Source organism: Electrophorus electricus, chromosome 14 (assembly GCF_013358815.1).
Source record: "Electrophorus electricus isolate fEleEle1 chromosome 14, fEleEle1.pri, whole genome shotgun sequence".
NCBI classification, from domain to species: domain Eukaryota; kingdom Metazoa; phylum Chordata; class Actinopteri; order Gymnotiformes; family Gymnotidae; genus Electrophorus; species Electrophorus electricus.
The window spans coordinates 1,060,364-1,077,400 of record NC_049548.1 but is presented as its reverse complement, the minus strand read 5'-3'; the positions used below and the strand labels follow the sequence as shown (position 1 = coordinate 1,077,400).

General features: G+C 46.7%; 1 protein-coding gene and 1 long non-coding RNA gene across 16 annotated transcripts in view; one reads left to right on the top strand and one right to left on the bottom strand.

The window, feature by feature from the left end:
* Positions 1-17,037, top strand: part of ank3b (ankyrin 3b) — a 104,933-nt gene that overhangs the window by 40,168 nt on the left and 47,728 nt on the right. For 11 of the 15 annotated variants that reach the window (XM_035533839.1, XM_035533838.1, XM_035533848.1 and 8 more), the window contains exons 2-17: positions 2,460-2,561; positions 3,817-3,915; positions 4,777-4,875; positions 5,987-6,085; positions 6,668-6,853; positions 7,372-7,395; positions 8,781-8,879; positions 9,409-9,507; positions 10,070-10,168; positions 10,284-10,481; positions 11,314-11,412; positions 11,760-11,858; positions 12,530-12,628; positions 13,058-13,255; positions 14,909-15,007; positions 15,969-16,067. In XM_035533839.1, the coding sequence (XP_035389732.1) occupies positions 2,460-2,561; positions 3,817-3,915; positions 4,777-4,875; positions 5,987-6,085; positions 6,668-6,853; positions 7,372-7,395; positions 8,781-8,879; positions 9,409-9,507; positions 10,070-10,168; positions 10,284-10,481; positions 11,314-11,412; positions 11,760-11,858; positions 12,530-12,628; positions 13,058-13,255; positions 14,909-15,007; positions 15,969-16,067 (1,797 nt within the window). Of the gene's footprint in view, positions 1-2,278; positions 2,309-2,459; positions 2,562-3,816; positions 3,916-4,776; positions 4,876-5,986; positions 6,086-6,667; positions 6,854-7,371; positions 7,396-8,780; positions 8,880-9,408; positions 9,508-10,069; positions 10,169-10,283; positions 10,482-11,313; positions 11,413-11,759; positions 11,859-12,529; positions 12,629-13,057; positions 13,256-14,908; positions 15,008-15,968; positions 16,068-17,037 lie in introns of those variants that run through there. The other 4 variants (XM_035533851.1, XM_035533852.1, XM_035533850.1 and 1 more) reach the window with 2 other exon arrangements.
* On the bottom strand, positions 3,968-5,479 carry LOC113576999. Its single transcript, XR_003410578.2, has 3 exons — positions 5,371-5,479; positions 4,761-4,898; positions 3,968-4,361 (listed from the first exon to the last, which is right to left on the bottom strand). It is a non-coding gene; the product is annotated as an uncharacterized LOC113576999 (long non-coding RNA).

The following is a 17,037-nucleotide window of genomic DNA, read 5'->3' as shown; positions in this document are numbered from 1 at the left end:
GCAGTGGATTACCCTCCACTGAAGATAGTGAGAGTGACATTTTTATGCTACTTTTGGGAATGGTGATGCAAAGTCCAGCTGTGGATCAGAGTGACGTTTCTATCTGATTAGTAAATACTCTTTTGGGAGACGGATCGGACTAAAAGCAGCCGTGGAAACAAGATCCACCACTGGGAGTCGCTGGGAAGTGCGTCACAGATAAGAAAACGTGGCCGTGGAGCTTTACGTTACCTATATGCAGTAAATAGTTATCCCCATTGTCCGTGTTGAAATGTGGATGTGACTTTTCAGTGCAGTCGGAATACGTGTTCATGTTCATGTGTCTGGGTGTGCGGGAAGTATTACTAAGATACAGCACTGCTGCAGTAGCAGAACGCGCGCGCGCCCCCTCCTCCCTCTCCATGGCAAGAGGCTGACCACACCTTTTCCTCAGCCACAGCGGAAACCAGAAACCCCGATGCCTGTGGATGCTTTTCACGCACTGATGAAAGGATCATTACAAATGCAGCTTCAAACACCGATCGCTTCAAATATCAAATGTTCACGTTACTGTGCGGCATCTCCCCTTCCGCGAATAAAGTTCTCACGTGTGCAATGTTGCCGCCCTTTCCAGATGCGCAGTGAACACACGTTGAAATTCCCCCTTCATAATCTTTCCCTCCCACCAAAAGTAGTATTTAATTAGGATAGTAAAACTAATTTTTATATTCTCTTTGTTTTTTAAGGATATGTTGTTGGTTTTGTAAGTACCGTATATTTGTTAACGATATGCCGACCATTAATCAATATTGGTATATTAATTTTGCCGGGAAACCCAGCTGTAGAGCATTTGAATAAATGTCCTGTTTAGTCTGCTACAGGCAGACCAATCGGCATGCAGGAGTCTACTTGTGACCAGATAGATATAACGTATTTGTAGGACATGACTGGCGTGCTCAAATGTTCGTTCTCTTGCAAGGTTGTTAATTAAAAGTGAAGTTAACGGTCTATGTGGAGATGCATCGTCATTTGGTACAACGCCTTTAGAGCAGCCGATAACGGAAAGCTGTTACGACTGTTAGTGGGGCAGAGCTGTGTCGGAGTCTCATTCCTGTACTGTGTGAATGGGGCAGCTGGTTTCCATTGTCCTGACTACGCAGTAGAACCGTTTCATGACTAACATCTGATGTTTTGGCATGGTGGTGTGAGGACAATTAAAAAAGCCTATTGCTATTATGTTCTATCGTTTATTTCATTGTGTTTTGCATCCTTTGGAGGTGCGTGAAGGCAACATAAACATGGAAGTTACACTGAATGACAAATCGCGCTGTGGAGAGGTAGCGACTGGTCTGTTGATAATCGTTACGACGGCGGAGAGTGAAGAGTTGTGAGCTGTCCAGCCCAACACAGGGATCTGGAGACTAAGTGGCTAGCTGCCTAACAACACGCTTCCCACTAACTTGGTTTTATCTTCAACTAGCCTCTAACTGGCTAAATGTTAGTGGGACGGGAACTAGATAGTTAGCTAACTGCTAACACGCTTTTTTGCTTCAGTTTTACATTTAGTTGGTTACGTAACTGGCTAATTTCCTTTAAAAAGTTAAAGATAATAAGACCAAAACGTCACAACTAGGAACAATTTAAATCGCACCGTTTTAAAACTACCAGGACTGTGCCATCGTACCACGATATAATGTAATAAATAGCTCTTTCCATGTGGATATTTTTATGTAAACTATTTTTTGTTGTTGATTTTACAGAATATCTATTGTATGTGTCGTTACCTGGATATGAAATTGCCTGTACATGGAATATGATATTGGTCATATCACATAGTCTGGCAATTTCACATGCCTCACTTCTCATGTGCTTAAAAGCTCATGTTTCGTGTGTTGATCTTTTTTTTTTTTTTTATATATCTTTGAGTTAGGCATTCAGGACACCAAGTCCTAGAGGCCAAAGTACTGCCTTGTTTAATGTTTCCCTGCTATAGCAGACCTATTTCCAGGCATCAGTTTGTCATAAAGCCCTTTGGGGTGCTAAACTGGTTAAATCAAATGTGTGACCTTTCAGGGTAAGAGTTGCTCTTGCCCACACTGGGTAAAGCCAGCCATGCTGGGCATTTACCTTCTGGAAGTCCTCACCATCTGTCTTCTCCTATGCCCAAAGAGTTGAGGAAGAGCCTACATGCTCCGTAGAATCTAAACTCTTTATGTTGAGAGTGCAGATTTGGATTATGAGGGTTAGGGATGTCGTATCACGTGAGAAAAGTGTCACGTGAGAAAACATGGTTGAAAGATCTGGCATTGCAAGGATGTCTCACGTTAAGGAATGTTGAAATGGATTCCTCCCACACACACGCACACACCATATGTTACTCTACACAGAAGACATGAAGTACCTCAGTAGAAGTTGGTGGAGTGAAAGTTGCCTTGTTTGAAACCAGCCCATTGAGTTTGCCTGTTTTTTCTGTTATGCAGACTGACACCAATGCCAGTTATCTACGAGCAGCCCGTGCTGGGAACCTGGAGAAAGCCCTTGATTACCTGAAGTCTGGGGTGGACATCAACATTTGCAACCAGGTCTGTTGTACTGTGCTTACAGACTTTGCCAGTATGTTAAATCAAGTGTCTCTTTTATGCTGTGCATCCATTAGATTATGGATTATTGTTTATTTTATCATCCCAACTAATTTAATCCCCAAAATAGGATGTTCATCTGGTTTGCTAATCTGCAGATGAATAGCTTTTATTTAATCTCCACATTAATTCTGCTGCATGCCAGGTAGTGCCCTAAATAACACTACTTTTAAGTGAGCATATTTGCATTTTGGAATTTGATATAGTTAATTATTAGTTTGAGGGGAAAAAAACTTTTTTTCTAACAATTGTCACCAAGATCCTTGGATTTGGTTGTGGATGCACTGGGTCAGTGAGGCAATACTGAGAGTCCAGGAACATATGATCAACTAAATGAAACAAAAGCACACGATGACAAACGGGATGCAGGCTGTAACAAAGAGGCTACGATAAATGAAGGCTGGAATAAACACAAGGCCAGGAAACATGAAGAACTGGGAAACAGCGGCTAGACTTAACACATAGAGGCTGTGAGTTCAATGACCAGCAAACGGGAAACGGACAGGGTTTAAGTACACGCGCTCGTAAGAATTTAGCAAGACACAGATTCTACGAATGATGGGCGGAGACAACGAAACACAGAAGCAAAACAAATACACGAGACAGAGTAACCATGACGATAAGGACGCTAGTAGGGGCCAAATGTGATGGTACTTTCTATATTTATAAAACATGGATTACACTTTGTTTAAATAGAGTATAGTCCTCTTTATCTGTGAAGTGTAAGGTGACGTGTACACTATAATCAGTTCGTTGACAGTCCTGCGTATTGTTCTGAATTGTAAAAGTACTGACTGACCCTGGGAACTGGAGTTCTGCCTTTTAAAGATGCTTAATTAAAACTTCACATCAAAACATTCAAAATGCTCGTGGGCTCAACTGAACAGCAAGAATAGTTTTGAAAGTGGAAAAACATTCCATGTGTGTCTCGTATTAGGGCACACACAAATCTGTGCAAAAGCCCTTCAGTTTGTAAACACTTGAAAAAGGACGTGATATCTAAAACACAGCAGTCAGCTGCTGGTTTTAATGTTGTGTTGTGTAACATGGAGTACAATCAAAGGCACTCAGAGCTTAAAACACCTTCTCATCAGCACAGTGCAGGCTTACATATCAGTTTCTCTCTCTCTCTCTCTCTCTCTCTCTCTCTCTCTCTCTCTCTCTCTCTCTCTCTCTCTCTCTGTGTGTGTGTGCGCAGAATGGCCTGAATGCTCTTCACCTCGCCTCCAAAGAAGGCCATGTGGAGGTGGTGGCTCAGCTTATCAAACTGGGAGCCACTATCGATGCAGCTACTAAGGTGAGTGCAGCCTAGTCTGTTGCTGCCCCAGACAACTGGGACACACTGGTTGATTAATCGGACACAGAACCTGTTAGCGTAGCGAACCTTAGTGTAGCGTTGTTCACCAGCTAGGAGTTTCCTTAAATGGGATGTTCACCGTTTTTAACATTTAAAGCCCTTTTAAATATGTATTGGACAATTTTTTACATGAATTACATAAATGCTAATTAATGCTCGTTAAAATAAAACTGCCTCACACCCACTGAAATTCAATAGCAAAAAATATATTAGCACCATTGTACATACATGCTTCTCGTAATGCTTCTTGTAATTACTTTGTCAAGGCTCTTGTTTCAGAAAAAGTGTTCTAGCTAAAATGACCGATGCATCCGTTTTTAGACCAATCGAAAATCAGTTTTTCTAAACCACTCAAAAAAGGAGGCCTCTGTCCCACTTCCAGCAACCTAGCAAACATGAAGAAGAGAATGGACTGGATTACAATGGGAATAGTTTAGCCATTGCAACAAAAAATGTCTTTGTTTTTTATTGTCTTATTTTCTTAAATCAGGTGTTTTCAGGAAATTAACATTGACAAATCCTCTAATGTACATGAATGGATAAATTAATCTGACTGTAATTTAGTTTACCAAACAGTCATGGGACACAAAAAAAACATTGTGATACGTAGAAGATGTCTGAAACAGCTAACAGTTAAAAGACGTTGATGATTACTGTTATTTATGGAAACACAAACAGCAGTATGAATAGGTCTGCTGTTTAGCAGGGGCCTGTATGGATGCGGGCTCTAGGAGGTGTAGGACACACTAGCCGCATGCGTCTAGCCATGGCGTCTCACGTCTCACCTCTATCTGCCTGCAGAAGGGTAACACTGCACTGCACATCGCCTCCCTCGCTGGCCAGACAGAAGTCGTGAAGGAGCTGGTGACCAGCGGAGCCAACATCAATGCACAATCTCAGGTTAGGGCAGCTGCATGAAGGCACTAACCAGAAATGCAATTTGCAGAAGTTGTTTCTCAAAGAAATATTTGAACAAGTCTTAGGTGTCTGAATTTTATCTGGTACACATACATACACACACTCACACACACACATACACACACACACACACGCTCACACACACACACGCTCACACACACACACACGCGCACACACGCACACACACACACGCGCACACACACATACACACACACACGCTCACACACACACACGCGCACACACACATACACACACACACGCTCACACACACACACGCTCACACACACACACGCTCACACACACGCTCACACACACACTCACACATACAAACACACACACACACACACACACACTTGCCTATGTGTAACCTGTGTATAGTAGCAAATAAATTGTGTGGTTGTGTGGTTTTCAGCAAAAAATCCTCTCTGTCTATCAGTTTCTCTCATCTCTCTCACACACACACACACACACACTTACCTGTGTGTTACCTTGCCGTTTTTATGCTGGGTTGGGCACCTTATCTGTGAGCACCCTGCAGTGTCCCACTGAGGCAGTTTTAAATGTGTCCCCCAGAGAACAGATAAACTTGTGGAGACGTAAGTCTCGCTGTCCTATCTGAGTATTGTGTGTCGTAGGGGGGTGATGAAACAGCAGTGCCCTTTCACACACACACACACACACACACACACACACACACACACACACTGGTCTGCATAAGTGAGAGGTGACATGACTGTCTGAGTAGAGAAGATTGTCAATTTTTCATAAGTGGAACCCACTGCTGCTCTTAAAGTGTAGCACCAAAAATAGCACCACTCACTGTGGTGAAGGGTCAGCTAAGGTCACGGGAAGGTTGTTACTCTGTGAGAAGGTTGTAACATGGGAAGTTTCTCGAGTCAGCACATCGCAGTCACATCATGAATACACACAGAGGGAAACCAGTGTTAGAAAGAGTATTTGATTGTTGACCACGTTGTGTTAACAGCTGAACTGCTAACTGAGTTGGCTGAGTCAGTGTAACGACTGTGTTTGTGAGGGTGTGTGGGAAGAGAGCTGGAACTCGGTACTAATCGTGTAACACTGTGATGGACAGAATGGCTTCACGCCGCTATACATGGCTGCTCAGGAAAACCACCTGGACGTGGTCCGGTTTCTGCTGGACAACGGCTCCAGCCAGAGCATCGCTACAGAGGTACGCACTCCACCGCCTGCCTCTGCCAGCTTGCAGCGCACGAGGCCGACCCCACTGAGGAATTGGTGTATTGCTTTAACTACAGATCACAGCTCCTTATGAAATTGTTACATTCACATTATCTGATGGCATTTTGGGTTTTTTGTTTTTTTGGGGGGGTTCTTAAATTCTTCAACACTTTTTGCACTTGTTTTACAAAAAGTAACCAAGGCTGAAGGTTAAGTGTGCAGTCAGGGTCTTGGTATGAGTGTGTGTGTGTGTGTGTGTGTGTGTGTGTGTGTGTGTGTGTGTGCGCGAGAGACGTAATGTTAGGAGGGCTCAATGACCCAGAAGCCACTGTTCTTGAGCATCACCAGCATGTCTGTGCATTCAGACACACACAAACTGCATGAATGTTATGCAGGTTCATAGTTGAAGTCTTGGATTCATAGATGAATAATGAATGAGAGAGTCTTGTTCTCATGGCTCGCAGCCTGACTAATGAAAATGACTCATCAGAAGATATCCTGGGGACGGCTGTTACCCATGTAACCCACGTGTGTGTGTGTCTGTGTGTGTGTCTGTGTGCGTGCGTGCGTGCAGGACGGCTTCACACCGCTGGCCGTTGCCCTGCAGCAGGGTCATGACCAGGTGGTCTCGCTGCTCCTGGAGAATGACACCAAGGGGAAGGTCCGCCTGCCCGCCCTGCACATCGCCGCCCGCAAGGACGACACCAAGGCGGCCGCCCTGCTCCTCCAGAATGACCACAACGCCGACGTGGAGTCCAAGGTGACCCACCTCCACCTGCGCCCTCCTGCACACATCCCCATACAACGTCCCGCTCATCGTGTCTTCGTAGAACTTGATGGTGCTGGCTGGATGTCCTGGAGGAAATATTCATGTAGATTTTATTACAGATCAACAGTCTGTGGGAATAAATACTGAGACTCAAGCAAAAACCAACAGATGGTGCTTAACATGAGCATATTGCTAATAAATAAACACCCAAATGTTTAATTCAGATGTTTAAAGACACTCTCCTTGATAATGTTAGCCCATGTTAGGAGCTCCAACACGAGCAGATGAAATTTCATTGGTTTAGAAGCTCGTAGATTCTTCAAGCACCATCCAGTTTAGTGCTCGTGTTGTTATCGTGTGCTTGTTTTTTCGTTTTTTGTCTTGTGCGTGTTGACTGTCCTGCACCATGGATCCGCCCTACAGCTTTTGGTGCCTGTCGTTGTGACTGTGTGAAGCACTAACCGTCCCGTTCTCTCTCCCTCTCGGCCGGTGGGCGGGCACTGACGTAGCTGATGGTGAATAGAACGACAGAGGTACATATGCCCCTCTCCCCGCCCATACCTGCCCGCCCCCCGCTGCTGTATCACCCCGCCCACCCATGTGCTCTGCTTCTTCTCATTGGTTCACGCTGTACGGAACTGGAGACTGGGGGTTCAAGCAGACTGCTGGACAAGGAATCCTGCAGACAGACACCTGTAGTGGGAGACCTCAGTCAGACCTCAGTCAGACCTCGCTAATCAGATGGCTCACTCAGGCAGATAGATGCCATGTTTAATTCTCTTCTTTGCTTTGGGCCATCAGATTTGTCTTGCATACACTAAGCATTCAAAATTCTATTGTCTAAAATAAAAGTTCTACTGTACCTGCCTTTTTGAACAATATTATATTAGAAGGGTTGCATCAAAGAAAGTAAGACACAGTTTGGCCGCAGATCTCCTCTAGGGGGCACATCTCCACTCTGATCCTGACTCCTGAACTCACTTCACAGACAGTTCCAACAACCACTGATAGCTGGAGTCACCTCTCTCTCTCTCTCTCTCTCTCTCTTTCTCTCTCTCTCTCTCTCTCTCTCTCTCTCTCTCTCTCTCTCTCTCTCTCTCTCTCTCTCTCTCTCTCTCTCTCGTTCTCTTCCCTCTCACTGCAAATGTCTGCTTCTTCTGACCTGCCATGGCTACAAGAAAGTTCCACCTTGAATGCCACTGTTACTGACCCTTATGCACGACTCACAAGAGACTAAAACCGTAACCTCTGACCCCTGGGTGTCCACTAACACCACTGGCCAGTCTTGCAGGCCAGGGAGACTCGCAGCTTCACATGCAGTTCTGATTACTTGAATTTAACCGTAGATTTTCACTGCCAAGTGGTTATAATGAACTTATAATCAGGTATACTCTCCAGAAGCCGCACGTAGACCTTGTACTCAAACTTCGCAATGACGAGTGACAAGAAACGTGTCAGTGACGTTTGGCTAATGCCTGATTTGTGGTTGTTTATGGTGCCATATTCCTGCCAGCTGAGTACCATTCCTTCGGTGCAGTGCATTGTGCATGCATGTTTGCCCAAGAATTCCTCCCTGGCTCAGTGTCTGTCTGGCAGCACTGGGCCTGAGGCCTGGTGGTTGGTACCGCTTTGAGCCCTGAGGAGCCACGTCCCTCTACACCGACCCACAGCCTCACCTCCAGCACACGCAACACCAGGTCTCCAGAACTGCTCGGACGTCCCACATTCGGGGACGGGGTGGGGACGGCGTTGGCTCGAGGGATGTGCCACTCCTCACGGCTCCACGCCTGCGCTCTGCCTGGCTGGTGTCCCATCCTGTTGTGCACCCGAGCCTTCAGAGACCGATCGTGACCCTTGGATGTCTGTTTCATAAGCCTTGACCCCTTGTTCTCTCCCCTCTGACACCCCCACTTTCCAGAGTGGCTTCACCCCTCTGCACATTGCAGCTCACTATGGCAACATCAACGTGGCCACGTTACTCCTGAACCGCGGTGCCGCTGTGGACTTCAGAGCCAGGGTGAGAGTTCAAACCCGCATCCAGAATGCCATCACACACACACATCAAACACAGAAATGAATCTTTGCAGCTGTACAGTGTTCCACACATTAGGCCGTGTGATGTCAGTGGACTGTTTTGTTTTCTTATGTGAAGAACCAGCACTCAGACCTGAGTGTCCAGGTCATGCAGTCAGAGATGAGCCTACTGATGGACATCACAGTACCAAAAAGGATCAAATTCAACATGACGGTCGTTAGGGGGAGGGGTCACTGAATTTGCACTCAGTGGTAACAGAGTGGACTGACACTAGAGGGTGGTGTGGTTCAGTTCCACTGTGGTCCAGTTCAGAGGTTGTTGTGCCCAGCACTGCCAGAGTACCAACAGACTCAGGACTTTTATGACTGTCATTGCTGTAACAGTATCACAGTAAAAAGCAAAAAATAACAAACATGAGAAGAAATATTACCTTGTGTCTTAAGGTCAAAATAGGTGGTCTGTCACACTGTTTCCCATCATGTGTCATTTGTTCTGCCCCTGACTGTTACAGAATGACATTACGCCTCTACATGTGGCGTCAAAGAGAGGGAACAGGAATATGGTCAAACTGTTACTGGACCGAGGTGCCCGGATCGATGCCAGAACCAAGGTCAGAGTTGCACACTATATATAAACCATAGGAAGTTTTTATCCTTTACTTGGCATTAGCTACTGTACAGTGCATGTTATCTTTGAACAGTATATTAGAGACAAAACAGCAGAAATAATAGTGATTTCCTTGAGTCAGTTGCTCTAATTTAGTAGAACCAATAAAATAGCAGAACCCTTCTTATTAAATACTCATTAATTTGTGGTAGGTGTATTTTAACCAGGCAGATTTAACCGTGCCTTTATTTCTGGTCCCAGTGAACCTCCCTGTAGTGACTTCAGCAGTTATTGCTTATGCCAGTTGCACAACATAAAAAGAACGTCTGGAGAGTGAGAGAAGTCTCATCACTCAGGGGCAGCATGTGCACGACATTCGCTCTGTTTAGGAGTAACGCACAGCTGATGTATCTGCACACAAAAAAAGCCCTGATGTGGAACGTGGTCCATGTGACAGGAAGGAGCCAGCGTGGCTGTGCAGTACGGAGGCTGCTGGAGGGGTCTGCTCTCTAGTGGCAAACAGGCTGGAAAACGAATGTGTGTGTATGTGTTTCTCGAACCCACAGGACGGTCTGACCCCTCTGCACTGCGGCGCTCGTAGCGGTCACGAGCAAGTCGTGGAGATGCTGCTGGACCGTGGAGCTCAGATTCTGTCCAAGACCAAAGTACGGTCCCACCATCCATAAGCACACACGTAGCCATAACCCCCATCTGTGCCCCGCCTGGTTCATTCCTGTGTGTGTGTGTGTGTGTGTGTGTGTGTGTGTGTGTGCCCCACAGAACGGCCTGTCTCCGCTACACATGGCCACGCAGGGAGACCACCTGAACTGCGTCCAACTCCTGCTCCACCACGACATGCCCGTGGATGACGTCACCAACGACTACCTGACCGCCCTGCACGTGGCCGCCCACTGTGGACACTACAAGGTGGCCAAAGTCATCGTGGACAAGAAGGCGAACCCCAACGCCAAAGCTCTGGTGGGTGCAGACCAACAGAACAGCCCTCGCTGCATGGCCGGGTAGCGTCCCTGGGTAGGACACAGGAGCATGGTTCCAGAATATGTGGACTTTACATTTAAGATTTGTCACGAGCAGATAAGTTCCTGCTTGGTGTCCCGGCTAATTCCAGGCATCGGTTTCATTTGCTGTGTTTCCAAATGAATGGGCCACACCTCAAATACTGGCCGTGTACCTTGGCCATGCAACAGAGCGCAGATTTGCTTATATCCAGAGACAGTTACATTAGGTCTGCTATTTCCATAAACAGCATCATGGTAAACTGTAAAACACACACTCACACACACACGCATGCACGCACACACACACACACACAAACACATATTCATCCACACACACACACACACACACACGCATGCACGCACACACACAAACACACAAACACATATTCATCCACACACTCAAACACACACGCATGCACGCACACACACAAACACACAAACACATATTCATCCACACACACACACACACACGCATGCACGCACACACACACACACACACACACTTGGCTGAGGACAGCGAGTATGCCGTCATAATCTTAAGTAATCGGAACAGAATGGGTGCGTCCCTGAAGTTTACTAAAGAGAAAAACAGGAAGAAACTGAAAGGAAGCCGTAGAAACAGGAGTTTGCCAAACTTCCCAACGGCAGCGGTGTGAACACCTCAGCTCCATTTGGCACGCACATGTTCACCTAGCGTGTCCGAGGGCTGTGGAAGCACTAGAAGCAAAGGAGGCGTCTCCGTGCCGCGGGGAGGGCAGACGTGGGCTCTAACTGGGGCTTTGTGTTTGTAGAATGGGTTTACACCGCTCCATATCGCCTGCAAGAAGAACAGGAGCAAAGTGATGGAGCTACTGCTGAAGCATGGCGCATCCATCCAGGCAGTGACGGAGGTGAGAGAGAGAAAGAGAATGAGTAGTAGTTTCATCTGGGTGTGTGTGTGTGTGTGTGGTCATCCATGGTTTGCTGTGGCCTGTGTATTACTCATAGAGTGATCTCAGCTTGGACAAGCTGTATCAAACATTTGTGGGCATGTTGAGTGGACTGTTGATCTGTTTATATCTCATCTTCTGTTATCTTCTGTAACACTGACACTAAGCAGCACCGTGCCGTTACTGTTTGGTGATGAAAGCTTTGCCGTTATGCAGTGAGGTAATGTTACTTCAAACTTCAGGGTGTTTTTTTCTCTCTTTCTCAATTTCTCGCTCTGTTTCTCTCTTTTCTTCTCTTTCTCCACCAGTCGGGACTCACACCGATTCATGTGGCTGCCTTTATGGGACATGAAAACATTGTGACACAGTTGATGAATCACGGCGCGTCGCCAAACACGGCTAATGTGGTGAGCAACCCCCCCCACCCCGGTATCAGCCTTTCACCCCACACAGCCAATCACCAAAAAGAGGTTAATAATGTAAAAGTGAGACAGTGGACTTCTTCCCCAGAAGGGTGTGTGTCTCCCATCGCCTGCATGCTGTTGCCTTGCTGTTTTCTGTGTCTCGTGCACTAAGGCCTTTTAGGGTAATAATAGTCTTGGTCTTTGTGCTTAAACAAGGGTCTGAGAGCAGGTCTGGTCTGCTAACACTCATAATTACAGTTCCAGGCCTGCACTTAGACTGTAATCAAATTCAGCTGCTCCGCCCCTGACCCCTCCGCCACTGCCCCGCCCCCCTGTGATGTCAGACAGGGACCGGGCCAGCTCTGGTCCGCTGTTTCCATAGAAACACGCTCTGTGGTGTGCTACAGGTTGTAGCAGTCACAATAAAGAAAGAAGCTGACTGGTTCAGAGGAAAAGGGGGCTGGGTCTGACACGCACGCAGGCACGCACACACACACACACACAGGCACGCACACACACACACACACACACCCACACACACACACACACACACACACACACACACACACACACACACACAGCGCAGTGGCATATTTCCCCAGAAACTTGTTTACTGAGAGTTTGCGCACGCGCGTGTGTGTGTGTGTGTGTGTGTGTGTGTGTGTGTGTTTTAGAGGGGGGAGACAGCACTTCACATGGCTGCCAGAGCTGGACAGACAGGTGTGGTCAAGTATCTGGTGCAGAACCGAGCTCTGGTGGATACCAGGTCTAAGGTAAGAGGGACACAGCGGGAAGTTCTTCTCACGTGTAGTGGTTTTACAGTACCTGTGGTCTGTACACAACTCTGTCTAGTTTAGCTCACACACACACACACATTTGGTGATACAAGCTGTGGTGATTTTGTATAGTGAAGCGTGTAGTGTGAGTGTATGAAGTACCGTACAGAAAACATCTGTAGACTGCAGTGCTCCTCTGACTGGAGTGCTGCACCTCACATTCTTATGCTAATGAGAAACATCTGGCTTGTTTATTTGTTAATGCACAACCATTGTTGCTTTATTTCCATAAGTTAGTTTCTTTGTATAAACACTGAGAGAGAATCCAAAGGAGTCCACTTTATCTTATTGAGGGAGCAAATGTGTGTGTGTGTGTGTGTGTGTGTGTGTGTGTGTGTGTGTGTGTGTGTGTGTGTGTGTGTACAGGATGAACAGACCCCTCTGCACATTGCCAGTCGCCTGGGGAAGCCCGACATTGTGCAACAGCTGCTGCAGCATGGTGCCTCCGCCGACGCCACCAGCACGTCGGGTTACACCCCTCTGCATCTGGCCGCCCGCGAGGGGCACAAAGACGTAGCCTCCACCCTGCTGGAGCAGGGCGCTTCACTGGGCATTACCACCAAGGTCGGTGACTTTTTATCACACACACACACGCACACACTCTCTCACACGCACGCACACACTCTCTCTCACGCACGCACACACTCTCACACACAAGTGGGCTTGCAACCCAGTGATTCTTATTATTATAGAACTAATTTGGTAATTTGGTGTTGTTGTATATTTTGGAAATGATGTTCAGGGTAACATACACTGGAACGTATGTGGGGATTGTGAAGGAACTGTAGGATTTGCAGTTCTGTCGCCTCTGCAGTGCAATGCAGTACTGTGTGTGTGTGAGTCATACACTACTGCAGATCAGGCCAGTCTACCTCACTGGCATATCTGGAGGCGGCTGGCACCGTTAGCAGTGGTGTGTGACACATACACACAAACACACATACACACACACACATGCTCCTGTCAGCCCAACTAATAGAAAATATCCTTTAAACAGATCTCGGTTTATTAAGGTCTTCCATTCTGCTCTGTCACTGAGCCAGGGAATGGACGGTGGGTGGGACTATTTGAACAGCGCATCCACATAATGTAGACCTCCCCCCACCCCACACCCCTACTTGTTTAATCTCCACTTTGACAGTTTGAAAGTGGTGGGGGTTCTCAGCCTGGCTGTTTCCGCTGACTGCAGGGCCACAGGTTTGTCTTTCTGACACTTAAAGTAGACAGGAGCTGATCCATCATGGCCGACGGCTATGCTGCTAGATAATGACTCAGCGCTTCTGATGGAATGAGGCTCGCAGGCACTCGGGCCTTTCTGCTCACACTCTTTGTAAGGCACTGTGGAAAAAGTCGTGAGTGGCACTGCGACGCGTTTGACACAGTGGTGTGTGAGCATTAACGAATGATGGATGTGTCCTTGAGAAGGACTCGTTAGGTTAGGGACCTGTGCGTGAGGAGGGGGGTGTCGTGCCTGTGTGTGTGTGTGTGTATAAGAGAGAAGGTCACCCTCAATAAAGCGCTTCAATGACACGCCCCTGGAACACAACTTAAAACATCTGTCACCTCTGTGACACTTTTGACATCCCTGCGCATTCCACTGTCTGCCACAATTAACTGTAGCACAAAATCCCTGTGAGCGTTTTGTCTTTGTGACTGTGGCATGACTACAGATGTAGACAAACATGCCTGAGGTGCTGCCTCAGTCTCTCATCGTGGGAATATGCTCACAGAGGAAGAACAGACTGGCTGCATCGTTCTCAGGTGCTGTGAGTTCACGCTACTCTAATGACCCCCCTTCTCTCAGACATTCTAAAGCCACAGTGTCATAGTGGTTGGTCTTATTGATGTTTGCAGGGACGATGTAAATCGTCACCTCTGTCTGCGGTCCAAGCCTGGACTTCTCTTCATGCTCTCTGCCTGTTCTCTCTGTCACACTGGTGCTGTACCTTGGGCAATAGCACCACACGGCCCTGGGTTGGGGTTTCTCAACAGGGAGGAGAACTGTGGAACATGATAGGAGGTTTCCTCCCAGCACACTCTTCTGCTTCTGGTCACTTTCTCTCAACACCTCCAGGTGTCCACTTGTATAGACAGCACTGATGCCAGGTTAACTGTGGACTGTTTGATTCGCGCACAGGTCCAGGAGTCTACAGGACACGTAACCGCCTGATTTTGACTGTATGATCCTGCTTTGCTTTCATCCTTTTCTCCTTCCAGAAGGGATTCACGCCGCTACATGTGGCAGCCAAGTACGGCAAGATCGAGGTGGCCAACCTCCTGCTGCAGAAGAGAGCCCCTCCAGACGCTTCCGGAAAGGTGAGCGGAACCAGAGGACTGGGAGCAGGGTGCCCCAACCATCCAGACAGCCACCCATTGTCTGAAACCCAATGCTCAAATGCCGTTAGTGGTGGTTCCACCTCTGGTGTCTTTGTACGTTTTCTGAGAAGAGTATGAGGGCGGTAAAAGTGGAAGTGTTGTGAAAGAGCTTTAGGCCTTCACACATGAGTCATGTTAGATCTGTTTTTGGTTGGCCAAACTGTAGCCTGTTTTCTGCTCATTTTGCACCTCTCAGTCTGTTGTGTAATGACTGCAGAGTTTATTTTAGCAGGAATTTATTACACCACCACAGACCCACAAATACAAAAGAGCACACCTTTTATCTTTAAGCCTTCAGCAGGTTCTTTCTGTGCCACTTATACTAATTTACAGCTCTAGTTTCTATTATAAACCATTTTTATGTCATATAACATGTTTGCATTCAAATATTTTATTACCAGTGAAAAGTTCAAGGATTTCTGGCAATATTTCACAAATATGCACTTCTCAGATAACAAGCCCAAAGTCAGGACTTTTCTTATGGAGGAGAGATGGGGGCGTTCTGACTGGATAGGTCTCACTTTGAGGTTAAATTCTGCATCTTATTGAGGTTAAATTCTGCTATTTACGTGATAACCGCCCCCAGCCCAGTTGTAGTCTGGAAATAAGAGGTTGTTGAACAGCACTACTACAGTGAGGCATGCAGTGGGGTGTGACGTCCTCGGGGCAGCTCCCAGGTCAGCACCAGTGCATCCTGACTGGGGCTTTGAAGTTGATCAGTTCAAATGAGTGTTTTAATTCAGATGGCCTGCTAATGGTTTGTCTCACGCCAATTCATATGCAAATTGTGTGTGTGTGTGTGTGTGTGTGTGTGTGTGTGTGTGTGTGTGTGTGTGTGTGTGTGTGTGTGTGTGTGTGTGTGTGTGTGTGTGTGTGTGTGTGTGTGTGTGTGTATGTGTAGAGTGGTCTAACCCCACTGCATGTAGCTGCGCACTACGATAACCAGAAAGTGGCTCTCCTCCTCCTGGATCAGGGGGCTTCACCCCACGCTGCCGCCAAGGTACTAACCTACACACACACACACACACACACACACACACTCTCTCACACACACACTCTCTCACACATACACACTCTCCTTGCAGGACCTTCCATTGACATAATGATTACTGTAGCACATTAATGTTACAATCCTACACATCCAACATGCCCACACACACGTGTACACACACACACACACACACACACACACATACACACTCTCCTTGCCGGACCTTCCATTGACATAATGATTACTGTAGCACATTAATGTTACAATCCTACACATCCAACATGCACACACACACACACACACACACACACACTCACACATACACACTCTCCTTGCCGGACCTTCCATTGACATAATGATTACTGTAGCACATTAATGTTACAATCCTACACATCCAACATGCCCACACACACGTGTACACACACACACACACACATGCGCACACACACACACACACACTCTCTGTCTCACACATACACACTCTCCTTGCAGGACCTTCCATTGACATAATGATTACTGTAGCACATTAATGTTATAATCCTTCACATCCAATATGCCCACACACACGTGTACACACACAGACAGTCCAGTTTAATATCCTTGTAGGGAGCTTCCATTGACATAATGATTACTGTAGCTAATAAATGTTGTAGCCCCTAACCTACACATCCAACATGCATGTGCATACACACACACAGTCTCTCACACACACACACACACACACACACACACACACACACACAGTCTTGTTTATTATCCTTGTAGGGGCATTTCATTAACATAATGATTCATATGGATAATGAATGCGACACCTACTCCTAACCCTACACACACACACACACACACACACACACACACACACACACACACACACACACCACCTTCCTTAACTTCTGTAACCAAAAGTCAATTGTTTGACTTAGTTTTTCAAATGAAAGTATCAGTTTTAATAAAAAGCATTTGGATGAGGTCAAGAACT